The sequence below is a fragment of the Anguilla rostrata genome, chromosome 1 (genome assembly GCF_018555375.3).
Source record: "Anguilla rostrata isolate EN2019 chromosome 1, ASM1855537v3, whole genome shotgun sequence".
NCBI lineage: Eukaryota > Metazoa > Chordata > Actinopteri > Anguilliformes > Anguillidae > Anguilla > Anguilla rostrata.
The window spans coordinates 73,426,680-73,445,654 of NC_057933.1; the positions used below are offsets into that span (position 1 = coordinate 73,426,680).

Sequence of the window (18,975 nt, forward strand, 5' to 3'; positions counted from 1 at the left end):
GCTTAAGCCTAGAAATATTTTATTTTCCACAAATGAATATGATAATGATAATTCACATGACGATTGTCTGGCAGTCGGAGGGTTGCCGGTTCAAACCCCGCCCTGGGCATGTCGAAGTGTCCTTGAGCAAGACACCTAACCCCTAACCCCTAACTGCTCTGGCGAATGAGAGGCATCAATTGTAAAGCGCTTTGGATAAAAGCGCTATATAAATGCAGTCCATTTACCATTTACCATTTACTGCAGCTGTGCGAATCTCAGTCCAGACGTTTTTTCTCAGGCAGGCAGTTCTCTCGCAGCCTTTTTTGCAATCCGCTTTGCCGATTGCAGACCGGCCGACAAGAGGGGTCAAAACCGCACCGCCCCCCCCTCCATCCCCACCCCCACCCCCCCCAACGCCAGCTCGTCTCACACCATGGCCCGTGTACATTCCAAGACGTCCCTTTTTTATCCTTTTTTTCCCCCCGCTGACAGAGATTATTCCTGGTACATGCTGTACCCTCCACACACACACACACACACACACACACACAGGGGTATCTCTTTTCCGTGCAGATTGCTGTGAAAGCGCCATGAAAGCACTCGTCCTTTCGCCCAGCTCACGTCATGATTCCAGCGGGGGGGGGGGGTCATGACCTGGGCATAAACCACCAATCAGGGAGCAGGATTTTGTAGCGCCACATGGGCAAGGGGGCGCGAGAGGAGGGGGGAGGGTTTCTAGGGTAAGGGAGTTGGGTGAAGTCACATATATGCACATATATGCACATACATGCATCTCCTTTTAATGAACTTAAAGATCCCCCCCCCCCACCCCATGCCACACCACACACTGCTCTTTTGACCTGAGTGTCATTTATAAATCCACAATCGATACACAACTCTGAATATTTGCAAAGCAAGCTGACATATGATTGTGCAGTTTACACAGTCCTGAGCAAACAGGCTATTGGAGTAAGACCAGGGTGGAAACAAGATGTCTGCAGACCCTCAGGATTTTTTACAGATCACCTATGAAACATTAAGGTGTCCTTGACCAGCTGAACACCACATACATAAAGTCCACATATTTTATGAAGACAAACTATTATAGAACTGATCCAGAACTTAGTGGTGGGGCTCTAAGCTCAGCTCTCAGGCTCTGCCCCAAATTTTGTCCATACATAGCATCACTTTACACAACTACAGTGTAATGCCATTGTGCGATGTCTTAGCACATGATACTATTACTCACAATGTCAGTGTAATGCTATGTGTAATGTCTCACCACACAATACTGCTACTCGCAATGTCAGTGTAATGCTATGTGTAATGTCACACCACACAATACTGTTACTCACAATGTCAGTGTAATGCTTTGTGCAATGTCTATCCATGCATTACCAGTACTCATGACTTCAGTATAACACTGGAGTAATGACCACAGTTTTTCCAAAAGTCTCATTATACTTATGTATGTGCGTGAGCGTGTTTGTGCATGTGTACTTGCACAATTGTGCTTGTACATACGCATGTTCTTGTATGTGTGTGTGTGTGTGTGTGTAAGTGTGCAAGTGTGCATGTGTGTGGGCGTGTTTGTGTGTCTGTGTGTGTGCGTCTGTGAGTGCTTGTGTGTGTGTGTGTGTGTGTGTGCGTGTGTGCATGTGTGTGTGTGTGTGTGCGTGCGTGCGTGCTTGTGTGTGTGTGTGTGTGCGTGCGTGCTTGTGTGTGTGTGTGTGTGTGCATGCGTGCTTGTGTGTGTGTGTGTGCGCGTGCACGCGTGCTTGTGTGTGTATGTGTGTTTGTGTGTGTAAGTGTGCATGTGTGCGTGTGTGCTTATGTGTGTGTGTGTGTGTGCGTGTGTGTGCTAACCGGTACACTGGGTGACGTGTCTGAAGAAGTTTAGACTTAGGACTGAATGAATCAACATTGATCTTCATGGTGTCAGTTAAGTAATGCAACGTTTCTCAATCCAGGGCCTGGTGGTGTGCTATCTTTGCTCATTTGTCTAAATTAGCCTTGATTGAGCTGTTACCAGTAAACCCTTCTGGATTAGCCATCGCTAGTGAGGTGTCTATGCAAACACACGGATAAAGGTAAAGATAATTTAACAGATAAAAGTGCTTCCGTTACCTTGCAGCCAAACTGTTTATTACATTTCAGTGAATTTAATTGATTGTTTGTACAATTAAGGACAGAACCATTAAGGAATGAAGTTAATTGAGAAAACAGCCCTGAACATGTTTAATGGGAATTTAGTAAACGTACATTAACTGCTTTATTATCAATTTAATATGGAATAACATCCTTCCATCAACACATTTACATCATGCAACATTTAGTTGCTAGCAGATTAATTGTGAAGAGATGGTAAATTCAGCATTTTCAGTTGAGATCTAGCCGAAAATCAGGCGTTAAAAATTAAAAAAATAGCGTGCCTATCGGGACTGAGATTGAGGAACACCGAAATAATCTGATTGAGGCTGTAAGTGACTTTGAGATGTGAAGTGAAGGAAATGTACTGTTAAAAAAAAAAAAAAAGCTGTTCTACTTGCCTGTGGGACTGTGGACTTCTCCCCACCATAAAATAACTGACATGGAGGATTTCATCCAGATAATTACCGAGGATGAAATTAAGGAAAATACAGAGCATTATTATTATTTTTTTTTTTTTTATTTCAACCGTTTATGAAATTTGCTTTGTAAAATATGGTAACCAGCCCATAAAGAAAAGTAACACATTCAAATATATGGCACAAAATTCAAAATCCATTTACATGTATCATTTTATATGGATGAAATTCATAAATCAACATCATGTACTTAAATATAGTTTAAAATATATGTATTATATGTAAGCACATATTTTTTAATAGATGTAAATACATCTCATAAATATGCAAAAAAATTATTTTTGAATATATAAAAATATTTCCACAGTATATTATCAATATACGTAAATATATGACGGAAAAACATGCAATAAATACATTAAAAAATATTAGTATGTATATTAAAATTCATGTTTGTATTCATGTATATATATAGTATATTACACTTTTTATTTTCATATGGGAAGCTTCTGGGAAATTAAAATATCAACAGCCTCCCCAACCGCCCAGCGCCCCCACCCCACCCCCCCCCCCCACCCATATTTTAAAACTCAAAAAAAAAAAAAAAAAACCTATGGTAATTGTTATCTGAAGAGAGGTGCACTTTGGCATGGAGAGTGACAGGTCGACATGACAGTCATATATATACAGGCCACGTTACAGGTGCTCTTCACCAACTACTGCTCACGTTTTCTGGAAAGACGAGACGGTAAGCAGACGAGCCTTCCGGCTCTTTCATGCCTGATTTGAAAAATGCTAACAGCCGGGAACAGGAGTGCATGCACGCCTTGCAGCGCTGCGCTGCTGGTATTGATATTTATAATGATGTGAGCGGAGACTTCTCAATAGATGGCGCACATTTCTCTGCGCAAAGCTTGCTAAATTAACAAAATAGGATTCTGCAATGTAGCAAGTAATTATTGCGTGCATTGGTCTTCCTTGTTTATGCGTGGTCTATAAAAAAGACGGCCTTTGAACTTCAGTGTAATTAAAACGCTCAATGAGAATTATCTTTCTATTACAGTCTCATAAGCAGGTATACTTGCAAAGTATATTGCGTTGCCAGGGAGAATAATTATGTGGTATTTCTGCCCGTCTAAAGTTATATACTTGCTAGTGCTCTTATCCTTAGCAGGTAGAGATACAAGATGCTAGAGTTGTGTAAGTCGCTCTGGATGAGAGTGTCTGCTAAATGCCAGTCATGTAATGTAGCTTGGGTTTTTTTTCTGTTTGTCTCCTGTTTCACCACTCTGTTTGGTTTCCATTTTGTGCAAAATTGTTATCTTGAATTCGAGGAGATTTTCAGTAAAAAAAAAAAACACTTCACAGATGATTGCATTATGCAAACCAGGCTTGACCAGGCAGACATGTCAAACAGGACCCTGGAAGCTAACAAGACTGCTCATGCAAGCAGTCATGACTATTAAAAGAGGAAGCCTGACACCCAGTGGATACCATGGGGATTGCAGGCATTTTCTCTCCACAGCTCTAATTGCTTTGGTGCTTTTTTGTTCACAGATCCCACTGGTCAACATGAACAAGCTTCTGGTCATCACTCTGCTCGTCGGTCTCCTGTCCTTCGGTAAGTCACCCTGCCTCTTAGCCGAACTGGTGTTTCAAATGTACACTAAGACGGGATTTACACTTAGCCTAAGACCCCGGTCAGACAATGAAACTTATCGCCAGCCGTGAGTTGAAATGCAGTAGTTATGGGAGGGAGACGGTTTCAATAGTTTTCAGTTATATTTACTTTCACTGTATGCTCGTGAAGAGCAACTTGCATGGTTTTCAGGCTTATGCAGTAACACATCGGCCTATTCAATACAGAACTTCAAGTTGAATATCTTGCTCAACCATCTTGTTGAAATGTAGAGAGACAGAGAAAGAGAGGGAGGGAGGATAGAGAGCAAGAGAGAGAGAGAGAGAATGAGAGAGAGACAGAGGTGAACAGAGCAGGTTCACAGAGCAGCATGACAGTGTTGTCTTACATGATGCGGGGGGGGGAGGGGGGGAGATAAGAGATAAACACTGACTGTGAGCTCCGCCATGCCCCCCCCCCCAACCCCCTCGCAGGGACCCAGGGATTCCGCATGCCAAGGCAGGCTGAGGAGGCTCCGGAGGAGGCCCCTGAGGCGCCAGTCGCCGAGGAGGTGGCCCCCGACGTCCCCGAGGAGGCCCCGGAGGCCCCGGCCCCCGAGGAGGTGGCCCCGGAGGAAGCCGCCGAAATCGCGCCTGAGCACCACGGACCCGACGCCCCCGAGGCCAGCGAGGAGGCCGGCCCCCTGACCTACGTCACCGACACCATCCGCAACGTCTGGGACAAGACCGTGGACACCGCCGGCACCTGGATCGAGACCGTCAAGGGCCTGAAGCTGGAGGAGAAGGCCAAGTAAGGCCCACCGAGCCCCGCGCCAACCCTAACAGGCGACCACAAACGCAACACCCCACAATACATTATAAACGCGTGCCCTCCTTTTGGAAATATAATGATAAATCCTGTATATTTCATAGCAGTGCACAGGTACCTTATATATGTGTATGGATACACATCCACAGAAAGCACATTTCTGCCGAATCGATCGATGCGCAGAGAAAAGAAAAAAAGTACATTTCAAATGCAGACATAGGCTGGCATGTTATCCAAGAAGTCTTTCTTTTCTCAAACAGAGTCCTGGTCATGCTGGACATATCCATAGATTCTCAGGAGCAGCCATATGCCAATCAACCTGGGCTGACACATTACCTAGCACACTCTCTATATCTGTGTATAACTCAAATGCATTGCAGAATATCAGATCATTTTAAGTGCTTACACAACCCATTATGCACTCACACTGACATGCTGATCTTGTGACAAGCTGGCACGTGTGCTGTATCCACTGTAACCAGTGTAATGTAGACATGCTAGGAAATACCATGTACGATGTACCATGTACCAAACCTAACATTGACAGACTACCCCTTACATGATGGTTTAAGGGTGACATTGCTCAACCTCTCTTACTGAATCAGCCATTTTCTGTGTGTGTGTGTGTTTGGTTCTTAGGGCCCTGTATGATGAGACCACCAGCGCCATCCACACCTACGCAGGCATCCTGCAGGACCAGGCCTACCATCTCATCTACCCCTCCCAGTAAACACAGCACCACCCCCCCCCCACTCCCCCCCCCCCGATAACTCCTGCCCACCAGGCATGGGGTCCTACCTCATTCTGTCCCCCCTGCCCCGCCCCCCAACCACAGCCTCCTTCTGACCACGATCCAACCGAAACCGTGTTGGTGACCCCCCCCCAGCCCCCCCCCCACCGCCACCACCCCCCACCCCCCCTCCCCCGCCCCCAAACCGTTTTCCCGTGACAGAAAGCCGATATGCCGCACTAACTCCTCCTCCACAGTTGAAAAAAAACCCCGGAGCAGCACAGCTTTACTGCAGGCCGCCGCCCCTCAGCGAGGCGTGGCGGGGTGGCCCGGGGCAACGCGCGCCTCAGTGAAGCACCGAGTAGCTTGGTCAACAAACCCCAGATCGCACGCGACGGACAGCCGGAGAGACCACCCGGAAGAGCACAGGACGACGCCCCCCCCCCCCCCTCCCACCACCTCCTGGGCGGGCCGGGGCGACCCTCAACCTTTGCACAATAGAACACGGCGGGCGTGGCCACTCAGGCCCGCCCTGCCTCGCTGGAAATAATGTTATTTTGGTGTCACTGATGATTCCTACGTAATTATCCAAGAAACGAATTGCTGAAATAAAAAGAGAAATGCATTTGTATATACACTAGCTGTGAATTATTTTAAGAGGTCAGCAACGCGTGCACACACACACACATACACACACACACACACATGTGCACACACACACACGCGCACGCACACACATACACACACACGCACACACACGCACACACACATACACGCACAAACACACACACACATGTGCACACACACACGCGCACGCACACATACACACACACACACGCACGCACACACATACACACACACACACACGCACGCACACACACATACACACAAACACACACACACACACACACACACACACACACACCACGCACAATCTCATATATTGAATATTCCTCCTCCCTTGACATATTCACACTATAACTATACTTTCAGACACACTGACTCAAACTTAATGGACTCATTCATACCTTCATTGGCCAGCTTGGAGCCATGTGCATGTTAGGATCTAAGTGCCAATCAAATTAAAAGTAATTCCCACATGCTCTCCACATATATTCTAAAAGGAAAAAGGGTCTATAGGGGATCACCAGTTTCCACCAACAAAAAAAAACAACCTATATTAATTAAATTGTTAATGATGAACACAACGCATTATGCAACCATATTCTTAATGCCAAGCTAATTTGTGCTCTGCCATGGAGAAAGCAGCCAAATACAAGCGTACAGACTCCAGAGGCGTAAATTTAATCAAAAGCTTGCAGAGAATTTCTGTGACCTTCAGTGGCTTCAGCTGAAAGCCTATTCCCATGCTGCGATTTTATCTTAAAGGTTAAAATGCAGCTAATTTACTGAAATGGAAAAATCACATTGACGCAGACAATGGGCAACCAAATAATGAGTTCGTGACACTTGGACACAATGTGCATTCCCTTCAGCTTGTGCTTCGTAACCAACTTTAAAAACCATAAATATAAGATCTTCGGCAGTGTGAAAATAACTACACCTGTGTTGGCTCATGCATCGTATGCCACTGTAAATCGAACACTGCGTCAAGCTTACTGCCTTCTTTCCTTTATTTGCAGCACCAAATAAACTAAATCGACTTTGAAATCACGGATGTCCATCTGTTAAAAGTTCGTGCTCTTTTACAGAGCTGTTGTTGTTTTCTACATGTATGTTCGGTGCGGCAATCGTTGTCGTTTCCGCGTTTTCCAATCACAACCACAGAATCTGAATCTGCACTCTCCGCTAGTGTGGAGCGTCACTAAACGAGCAGTTTAAAGCTGCAGTGAGTATACTCAGTGTGTATACGGCACCGTGTTTGCCTTCTTACCAAGTATACTCCCCGCTTGACTGAGGAGGCAAGATGCGAGAGGGCGAACTCGATGGGCCAATGGCCAACAGTGCTCATCAGGAGTCATAGTATCACGCAGCATCACCTCGAATTGACTTAATTATTTCAGATCCGTTTTGTAAACTACAGTGATTTATTTTCATAGAAAATGCTATTAAGATCTGGGGGCGACATAGCTCAGGAGGTAAGAGCGGTTGTTGGCAGTCGGAGGGTTGCTGGTTTGATCCCCCGCCCTGGGCATGTCGAAGTGTCCCTGAGCAAGACACCTAACCCCTAACTGCTCTGGCGAATGAGAGGCATCAATTGTAAAGCGCTTTGGATAAAAGCGCTATATAAATGCAGTCCATTTACCATTTACCATTTAAGAGGCCATCCGCCAAAGTGCCTGGTAAGAGTGACGAAGATTCACGCTATTGCCGAATTCTACGCCCATTTGGCGGGTGCCAGGTGCTGATGTCAGGCCCTGTTCACCGCTGTTCCAAGTGTTCTCCATTTGGAGATAATGACTCTCGCAGTGGTTCAGTGCAGTCCCACAGCCACAGAAATGGCCTTGTAGCCCTTTCCAGACAAACATATTTCAGCTACATAGCTCAGGAGGTAAGAGTGGTTGTCTGGCAGTCAGAGGGTTGCTGGTTCGATCCCCCGCCCTGGGTGTGTTGACGTGTCCCTGAGCAAGACACCTAACCCCTAATTGCTCCCAATGAGCTGATTGATACCTTGCATGGCAGCCTTTCACTGTTGGTGTGTGAGTGTGTGTGTGTGAATGGGTGAATGAGAGGCATCAATTGTAAAGCGCTTTGGATAAAAGCGCTATATAAATGCAGTCCATTTACCATTTAGCTAATTTTTTCCTCATCTTTTCTGGAGGCACGCATATTTGCTGCTGCGTTGGTGACATGGTTTATTAAAGGCTCTCAAAAGTCTTCCCCCCCCCTCTCTCTATCTCCCTCTCTCTCTCTCTCTCTCTCTCTCTCTCTCTCCCATTGCAAAATGCAATAATGGAAGACAGCAGAATGGAGGAGAGGAGGCTCTGTGCCATAGTGGCCGATTAATTCCCTGTGCCGCATGCAAATGCTCTGATCGTCTCCAAGGGAGCACTCAAATCAGCGCTCCCTCTGAAGGGGGTTTACTGCACTGAAGCTCAGACATCGCATCCGTCACCTCAGTTTTTATGCTCAATACGCAGGCAGAAACTCTTCGGCAAAGGTGTCCAATCTTAGCCAAAAGGGGCTGGTGTGGGTGCAGGTTTTTTTTGTGTAGTATGACACCTCTCTCTCTCTCTCTCTCTTACTTATACACACACACACACACACACACACACACCAACCATGGGTGGGCTAAACAGGCATAGCACCCGGCGACGCATTACACAGATAACATAAAAAGCAGCCTTCTTGCTTCCTTTTTCAGCACGAGTTTACAGCACCTGACTGTGTGTCTGGTGTTCTTCACGCCTCTCTCTCTCTCTCTCTCTCTCTCTCTCTCTCTCTCTCTCTCTCTCTCTCTCTCTCCCTCTCTCCCTCTCTCTCTCTCTCTGTCTCTCTCTCTCTGTACTCTGTGTGGTGCGACCCGTTTCAATCGAACCCCTCTCCACCTCCTCGGGTCCTCCAGCTTACTTTTGCAGGGCTGTTTATTCGGAGCCGGCGCGGCCCGTGTAATGAATGAGAACGGCGGCGTACCGCACACGGCCGAAACACGCGTGTTTTGAGCCTGCGCCGGGGGGGGGGGTTGGGGGAGTGACCTTTTTAATTTGACGGCCGGACGAGGGGGGAGTCGCTGGGATGGAAGCATTGCCAATAATTCCTGGAACGGAATTCAAGTTTTGACATTTTGACTGGCCAGCGCTTTACGTGCCCTTTGTCTGTAATGTCTAAACAGTCAGTGTGATGTATATATATATATATATACACACACCAGGCATGGGCAAAATGTTGAGCCTAATGAACCAAAGCAGAATCGAGGGCCTAAATATGAAGATTCTCATCATGCAAAGGTCAGTATGTGGTGCTTCAGTGTTTAGTGCCCCATTACAGCATGATCTCGCAGAGCCAATTATGTTTATACAAACACAGTTGCAGACAACATCTCGTTATCCCTGCATTAACTCGGAGTTGAGTACATAAATTGTACTCAATAATTAATACTAAATCAGTTATTTAAAAAAAAATATCTGGTATTTTTGGTCGGCCAAATAGGGCTTACGTATAAATTAACTGAACTTTTTTCCCCCATTAATTTTAAGATAATGTCTTCCCTGTTCTAGATGTTTAAACATGACCCTGAGATCCTCTCCCACTCTCTCTCTGGCTCTCATGTAACGACCTATTCTCTATTCACACCACAGGGAGGCGCCAGATATCTTTCACAACTTTGACCACTAATACATCGTCCACCAGGTGGCAATAGAGGCATATACATCACGCTAACGCTGCCTCACTGTGCATTGTGCAGAAGGAAATGGGTGCCCCTACACTTGATTTACACTAGTTGTTTTTTTATGGTATTTCATTGAATATAAGGAGAAGGAGATTGAAATGAAAAGGGTAAGGAGATGTGAAAGCTAATAAAGTAAGACCTGATTTTTTTGGTTGGTGTTCTGAATGCTTATACATCACCCTGAAGATCTCTCACACACATGCGCGCACACACACACACAAAGGGAGAGAACACAGCACAGATACTGAATTTGAGAGAAACTACAGAGTCATGTATAATTTCTTACACCAACTTTATATCAAGCGCAGCATAAACATGTCATGCGGTGTGACGAGCTTGACTAAGGCACACCACAATGTTATCTGGTGTAAAATTGTATGATAATGTGGCATGGAAATAGCTTAACATTAACAGAACACACTGGCGACCCATGTAATTACCCCAGCCTTAAAACATGCTTGTACACACAAACACACACACATACACACATAAACACAAACATACACACACACACGCATGCACACACACAAACATACACACACCCGTACACACGTACACGCCCACACAAACACACACACGGACACAAACACATACATATAGACACACACACACACAAACATACACACACCCATATACACATACACGCACACGCACACACAAACACGCACACACGCACGCACGTACACACACGCACGTGTGCACGCACACACACATACATTGAGTGACAGCTGTTTCTATTAACACTCAAAGAACTTCAGGGCCACTTGACCATCTGTCCCTCCTACTCTTGCTGTTTCCCCATACCTCCTCCCCAGGCCTTGTCCTCTTCCCCACTTCTCTTCTCTATCCGTCCACTCTCTGTCTCACTCCTCCCTCCCTCTCCTCTCCTCTCTCTCAGAGGGATTCAGCCCTCCGCCTCCTCTCCCTCACTCCGTTCACCTCTGTTTCTTTCCGCCTATGCTCGATTCCCTGTTCCACAGTTCTGAGGTTCAAGTTCAGCGAACAAGGCGAACGTTTGCAAACTCTTTCAAAGTTTTTTCCATTAGCTTTGCGTTCGCCGCGAACGTTTGCAAACATAAGCGAACGATCTGAAAAGGTAGTTTGCGACAAACAAAAATGTTTGCTGGACTGAGGGAAATGTTCCAAGATGAGTATTTCAATTGAAGATGCCATTAAGCGTGATCAGTTTTTTCAGTAATGTTATTGCTAACGCTAGCAAATGTTATTATTGTTTTTTATCATTAATGATCACAGAAGCAGCTGTGAGTGCAAACGCCCTCGTCGCCATGCTTGTTCATGTTTAATGCAAACTATTTGGAATGTTCGTAAAAAGCCGTTCAAATTGAACTGTTCAAAGAAAACATGTTGGCCACGAACGTTCGCCCCTGTTCGCTGAATCTGAACGCACCTCCGTTCTTCTTCTTCTTCTTTCCCCGGGTATCTCTCAAACGGACGGCACATCCAACGTGCTCCCGAGCAGCAGGAACTGCGCCGCCACCCCTCATAAAGCACGATCATGGCCTTTCGGTGGCGTGCGCCCCTAAATCCTGCCGTTCCTCCATACAAACCCCCCACCGCGAACCCGCCGTCTCACACACAGACATGTAAACACAAACCGCATCCAGCGCGCTTCCTCCTTGGTACGAACCCGGCCGTAAATTAGGTACCGTCACCCTCCCTCCCTGTCTTCTGTCTTCCTCTCTCCTGAGGTATTCCTCGGCCTTGTCCTTCCTGGCACCAACGCTCTCCCTTCCTGTCTCTATTGAGGCATAATCGTGGAGCTTTTGACCCTACACCCCCCCCGACTCAGGATGCGTGGCCCAGCTCCCTCTACGTCTCCCTCCCTGTTGCGCATTAACCATCCTCGTTCATCCCTGTCCTCCCTCACGCCACAGCAACGCTTGCGATATGACTGCGCTCTCCCCTTGCTCGTTTACGTGGGGCCTCCTTGGGGTTATGGGCCGCTGGGACGACTGCAGGATCACCTTGCCCCCCCCCCCCCCCCACCTCTGCTTTCCCTCCACCCTGCGCTTGTGTCGGTCCGTTCCTATTGCTCACCGTAGGTTTACATTCCCAGCATTCCCCAGTGACGCATGGCGGCATCGGCTCAAGGGCAGAGAGAGAGACAGAGAGAGAGGGGGAGTTAGTCATACGCAGTGTCGTGGGAAACCTATACTAACATAATTATGTGAACAGCGACGAGGGAGAAAGATGGCAGTACACGCTTGCTTCTGACAACTAACAGCGACAGCATCCAGCAGCCCCCAGACCGCCATCAACCGGCGCAGTCAGGCTGCGCGACACGGCACACGCAGGCAGAGGCGGAGGTGAGAGAAAGGGAAGACAAATGGCAGAGACAGGTACTGTGCCGGGCCGCGGTATTCGCGCGCTGTAACAGAAACCAGGCTCGCGCTCAACAGGGGCCCTAATGGGCGCAAATGATAAGATACACCGCAGCTTTAAAAGCCTATCCCCCCCCCCCCTTTTTAGGCCAGGAAGGGGTTCGGTGATTTTGCTCGTTTAGCAAAATCAGTGAAAAAGGCCCCCACCATCCCAGGTTAACGGCTTGCGGCAAAAACAGATGACGAGTGAGCCCAATGATAATGCATCTACCCAAAAATTAAGGGAGTAGATACACACTTATGCATGTACACTGTACATTGAATAGCATTCTCTTCGAATCGCTTTACTACTCCTGCTCTATATCTCTCTCTCTACTAGGCCTGTCGCTCTGCGGACCCCGCCCACTCCTTCATCACCAGCCATATGTACAGATTAATGTAGCTGCACGCCAAGAGGCTTTTAACAAAGGGCATTTGACGCGTAGCACATGAGTGGGTGCATCTGGATTAACGCGTGTGTTTGTCTGGCTAGATATGTGCTCTCAGTGTAATAAACTGTAATGAGCACTATCACAGCAAAAGAAAACAAAGCGAAACGGGGCCCCGGTCACCTACCGTAATTATCTCAAATTAACCAGAATAATGGCTAATGGCTCTTCTTCCATCGTTGCCAGGGTTATTTGTATGTGTCCCCTTTATAAAAGAAAGGTGGCACGAAACCCGATACCACTACAAGCCGTGTGGCTCGTAAGTTCCGGTTTGAAAACAGACAGGCACAGAAGGCACCCTAACAGGAGTGATGGCCGCGTCAACATGGAAATATTCTCCGTTCGATTCAGTGCAATCCTGCCACCGCACGTTTTACCGAGTTTAAGAGAGAAACGGAAAATGTGTTAGCCTGACTCCGGAAAACGCGTCGCGAGGCAAGGAAATTCATAATGCGCGCGATTGATAAAATTCCCCGTTAGCCTTCACGTGCATCTCTACTCTAGTTAACACTGGCAGACAACTTCAAAGGATCGAGACAGTGGCAAATGGCCTGACCTCATCCGAGGGTTAAACCTCAAGTTTAGAAGACGACGCCACTTATCTCGACTGGAACAGCTGTTCAAATGTTATTCAAATATCAATTATAAGTTTGTCATTCAGAAAAGCATAGGCCGACATTATTTTCGTTTTCAAGGATGTGTACGGTAACATTAGCACGAAAATGCGTGTAATCTCCAGTTGTCGACTTTCCAACCGTTGACTGTAGGCTACATTTTCTACTAATGGTGCAGAACGGTCCGTGTCATAAAACACAGCACTACAGACACAGAAATTCGCACAGTGATTTCAGTCTTCATGGAAGTTTACCAGTGCTCTGAATGCGGCGAGTGCAGCGACTCCTCCCGTCCCCGTTTTCTCTAGAGAACCCATCGGACTGTGGGATAAAACATGCCCGCGACGCTCATTTTCATTTTTGTTCCACTGGTCACGAAGATGCACTTTCTCACGCTGGAAATAAACACGAAACTGGCAGCAGAATTTGAAATGTTTACATATTTTAAAATATTTATTTATTTGTGTGTCCAGCTTTGTATTTGGCAACAAATAGTCTGCTACTTTATCAGCGACTCACTGAGCCCGAAGGGAGACAACACTAAAACTGTAACTGCATATCCTCCTAACTTCATCTTCCAAAAAAAAAGTCTTTAAAAGATCTGGACACCTCCTAGAAGATGATGTTTAAGAGGAAGTGATGAGAGGTTTATGAATCCAGTAATGTAGGGATGACTGCCACAGAGTATGCTGGTTTTGTTTTCACCCTATAATCTGCTACACATTTCTACCCAAGAAACAAAGTGAAGTAACAGTGTAATCAGCTTCTTTTTATGCCTTGTGGCTTCCAGGCCCTCTCACCGTACCATACTGGGAGCAGCTTCAAAGAGCTGTCAATCACTTAGCCTATTCAAAAAAACAACACAAAGAAATGACTGGTTTATGCCCCCCCATGGTTTATGCCATAGGCCATCCCCTTTCTGGTTCCATGAAGCCTCGTCCTCGTTCTCCCATCAGTTAGAAAAAAGGACTGTACACTCATTTTTTTTTTTGGGAGGGGGGTGGTTGGTTCGGTGGGTGGCAGGGGCAGCGTAAAAGGATCCAAAACTTTGCTGAAATTGTGCCAGATGCCTGCAGACAGCGCCGGGCACGAGGCGTGTGGAGTATCAGGCTCTGCTCTGTGTAAGAAAGGCTGGGGAGCTGGGGGTCAGAATGGATAATATATCGCTTATTTATGACTATTTTTGGAGTGCTTGGGGCTATTACCACTTGAGTCCAAGAGAGACGGGCTACCGACTAGATTTGTATTCAGCGAAACAAGACCGATTTCATAAACAAGCACAGCTGAGAAAGAACCTTGCCTCCGCAGAAATGTACCGTAAGACGCCACATTTCAAAATACAGCGACCGGTGAGCTATTAACTGTCCGAGTGCTTAATTTTATAGCCTGGTTACAAATTTTATAAGTTGCAGAGAGATTTCTGGAATTCTTTTACATGATTTTTTTTCGCAGCATAGTTTCGCAAATCAACTATAAAATCTTATACAAGGAAGAACAAGCCGTGACTGATTCAGAGTAAACCAGATCTAGGCAAATCCAACGCTGACACTTTCACATAGTCCTCTTTTAACATCCAAACACAAACACAAACACAAACACACACACGGTGCCTCATTTGCTTAGACATGAGGACAGAGACGGAAAAAGTACAGTGAATGAAAGGTCAACCTGTCTGTCACAGAGGTTTGGGCAGAAGAACTGTAAACAAAATGATTTTGTTAAGTTAATTTCCCTTTCCTCTCCTTTTCTTCTCTCTTCTTCCTAATCTGGAGCGTGTGAGATTTAATGGAGAGCCATAAAAACTAATGGGCAGGTGACTGTGGCTCATAAAACAAAGTGGAGCACAGAGTCGGAGCTACATTAGAAATCCAAGAGTAAGCCCGAGGGGGAGCTGAACACCTTTCCTCGGTGTGAGCCATCACGCTCTCAAAAAGCCCTCGTAATATATAATTCTGTGCGAATATTTACGCGTTTTGTGCGCGTGTGTGTAAGTGTGTGTGTGCGCGCGGGTATGTTCCACACTGGACTGAAATCCAAAAGACAAAAAAACAAAAGGCTGCCAATATCCAGTGCCACTGAGTTGCTAGTGCATTGAATTACCAGTGCAACTTACCTCAGAAATGTGTGGTTTCATTTCATGCAAACTGTGTCAATAAACCCCTCACACACAGACACACGCGCGCGCGCACACAGACGCACAGACGCACACGCGGCGTTTCATTGCAGCACCTGTATTTCTCTAACGGCCGCCAGTCTGATTGCGCTACGCTGACTGCAGGTCGCAAGGGAATGCGGCGCAGCTGTTGCTCTTCCCTCCGGGGGGGAATTGCTCCGTCGGCTTTATCTCTCCTCTCCTCTCCTCTCCTCTCACTCCGGCTCCCCCGCGCTGGCGCTAATGCGCTTCGCTCTCCTCGCGCTAATCGGCGGAGAGACGGGCAAACGGGCCCCCCCCGCGAAGAGGGCCTGACCCCCCCTTCCGGGCTCACCGCGACGTGCCAAGCGCCGCGCCGCGCCCGCGACGACACGCGGCTGATCTCTCCGCTGCCAGCACCGGGCCTCTGACGGCTCGCACTCTGTCGCCGTCTGGGGGCAGAGCGTCGCCGGCGGTGCCACGTTCGCTGGGTGTCAATAAAACGCTCGCCTGACTGACCGTCAAATCGCCCGGGTGATGGCAATTCGCGTGCCACTAGAAAGACTAGTATCGACCAACTGAATTACTCGCTGATGGCCCACACACGGACTGGCGAGCAGAAAATGAAGATTTAAAAAAAAAACGACTGACTGAATGACTGACGGGCCAACTGTTGAGTCCCAAAGAAGATAAAAAGCTAACTGAAATGAAAAGAAGCTGACTGACTGACAGAGGCAGTACCCAACCCCCCGCATAATAACACAGCTCACCCCATTAAGCACAGATAGTTCTGTTAAAGGAGCTAATTACCTCATTTCATTATCTAACCCCAAGAGCACCGGAACACAGCAGGGAGCATAACGAGCAGCACATAACCAGAATTCGCTGGTACATATTTCTCTCTCTCTCTCTCTCATTCAAAGCTCTCTCTCCCTGTCTATCTCTCTCCCTCTATTATTCACTCACTGCTGATCTCTATCTCACTCCCTCTCTAACACACACAGACACAGTTATATGATCAAAGCCACAACACGCACCTACGCAGACCACTGTTGAGACAAACAGTGTGTCAGTCATAAATAAAGAGCAAAAGCAGGTTTGGCTGAACCGAAATCTGCAGAGACCAAACAGGGGGAGACAGGAGGGAACTGCCGGATATCAACAACAGGAGACAGACTGCCTCTGTGATGGGGGAGAAATTATAATCAAATCAACAAAATACAAGGAGAAAAACAGAGAAAGAAAACCCTGCAGCCCGAGTTCAATTAATCAGCAGAGAATATAACCATAAAAAGGAAATGGAAAGTTAAGGGCTGGAAGAGAGACTATGAAATTTATTGCGATGATCGCTGGCTCGGTATCTCTCTTCCTCCTCCCTCTCCCGTGCACCAAAACGTCTCTCTCTATTTTTTTCATAATTATGCCACCCACAGTATAGTGAATGGATTTGTGGGGGAAAACTGAGCCATTTAAGCAATGCGGCACCCCACAGCCTCCTCTTGATACATCGCCTCAATCACTCTCTACCCCTTCTTTCTTTCTCTTATTCTGCCTCTTTTTAAAGTCCTTCCATCATTCGTGTGGTGTTTTCAACCCGACAGCCGTCTCCGTTTTCTCAGTTTCTCCTCCGTCCCTCCATCCATTATCATGCCTGTCCCCCTTTCTTTCTCTCCTGGCATTATCCCTCCATCAGCCCACTTAGCAAGAGCGTGCCGCCGATGCTGCCGTCGCAGAACTTTCTTTGAGCAAATTCAATATTTCTGAAGGCGCATCACATTACAGAAGGATCATTACAGTCTGCAACAGAGACTATAATTATACGTCATTTGTAAGTCACTGCCATTTTTTAGTTGGTTTAGTAGTAAATTAGATCATCCCTGTTTTCTGCACACACACACACACACACTCACAAACATACACAACACACACACACACAGAGGACAGCGCGTGAATGATAAAAACCAATCACACACGTGCTGACAAAAGGCTCCTTATTCTGTGAAGTAAAGCAATATCGACACAGTGCGAACCGAAGAACACACAAGGCGTGTGTTCTTCTCACATGCTTAAGAAGGTCATAGTATTTGACCTGAGCAAATAACTCACTAACCTGCGCATGCGCACACACACACACACACACACACACACACACACAGTAGCACACCGTACCACAGACTCCACCCTCCTTGTCCTTTTTGTATTCAGGACACGACGCACTGCTCTTCCCATTGCAAAGATGGAGGGCTTTTAATAACTTAATGGATTCTTGGCAAAGCAAGCACTGGTGATGTCATCAACGTTACAACGGAACAGTGACACAGAGGCACACTGGAACCAGGCAGTGGAGGGTACAAGAACAACTAAAGGATCATCACAGCCCGGAGAAAAATATTACAATCATAATCTGGATGTCATATTATTTTGCGTCAGTGGTAGCAATTTCAGGAATGACCATTGTAAAAATAACCCCTGGCTATAATATGATGAATTGCAAAATGTCAAATCGAGGAACTCTCAGTACAGCTGTAAAATGTCCCTGCATTATTTTCATGTGCTTAAGGGCTAGCCCAGCTGCTACATAAAACCCAGTAGGGAAACCCATTTCCCAAACCGACATTTTCAAATTTGCACACAAGGGTGCAAAGGCCATAGAGAACATTGGAGCTCATAAATTGTGTTTGTATTAAACGATGTTATGAATTCAAACTGAAGCTCTGCACACACAGTATAACGTAAAGGGGCGAACGTCTCGGTACTCCTGAGCCGTTGGCTATGTTGGTGGAGGAAAACAACCATCAGAGAGAGCAGTCCTGGGTTTACATTAAGCAGCTATATCGCTTCCTATCTTGCTCCAAAGGGAATTCTCAGTGGGTTAAAAAAAGGCCTCTGATTATTGCTGTTGGGTCAGTTATCTTCCCTCTTCATCCACAGGGTGTTCCGTAACGTGGACAAGCCACCATTGCATTTTCTCAAACCCGACATTCAACAGGCAGTTCAGTGTGAAACCCACACTGCACTTCTGCGGGTTGCCCAGTTAGAAACTGCAACCATTATTTGTTACGTGTTCCTTGTACCTCAAAAAAATATACGTGCTTATAAACGTATTAATACAATAAGTAAGCAAGCATCTGATTTCATAGAGACCATAATTATTTCATTTTTAATGATATTTTGCTAACTCTCTTGTGCACGTCTAACGGCCAATTATTATATAGTCAGTAATTTATCATGAACGTAACCAAGAATGGATTCTCAGAAACTCTCAGTTTTGTGCCAGACCAAACCTGAACAAAATTTAAATAATATAAATCACCAATGGCCACA

At 46.4% G+C, this 18,975-nt stretch overlaps 1 protein-coding gene across 2 annotated transcripts; it reads left to right on the top strand.

Annotated features, from left to right (window-relative positions):
• The first annotated feature begins 1,931 nt into the window (after positions 1 to 1,931).
• On the top strand, positions 1,932 to 6,356 carry apoc2 (apolipoprotein C-II). Of its 2 annotated transcripts, XM_064299591.1 has the most exons (5): positions 1,933 to 2,072; positions 3,240 to 3,297; positions 4,107 to 4,170; positions 4,662 to 4,977; positions 5,635 to 6,356. In XM_064299591.1, the coding sequence occupies exons 3-5, from the start codon at positions 4,122 to 4,124 to the stop codon at positions 5,723 to 5,725; spliced, it is 456 nt and encodes a 151-aa protein (XP_064155661.1). In that variant the 5' UTR covers positions 1,933 to 2,072; positions 3,240 to 3,297; positions 4,107 to 4,121; the 3' UTR covers positions 5,726 to 6,356. The 2 variants fall into 2 exon arrangements, with proteins under 2 accessions (XP_064155670.1, XP_064155661.1); XM_064299600.1 differs by lacking the exon at positions 3,240 to 3,297 and having other exon boundaries at positions 1,932 to 2,072.
• Positions 6,357 to 18,975: the final 12,619 nt, after the last annotated feature.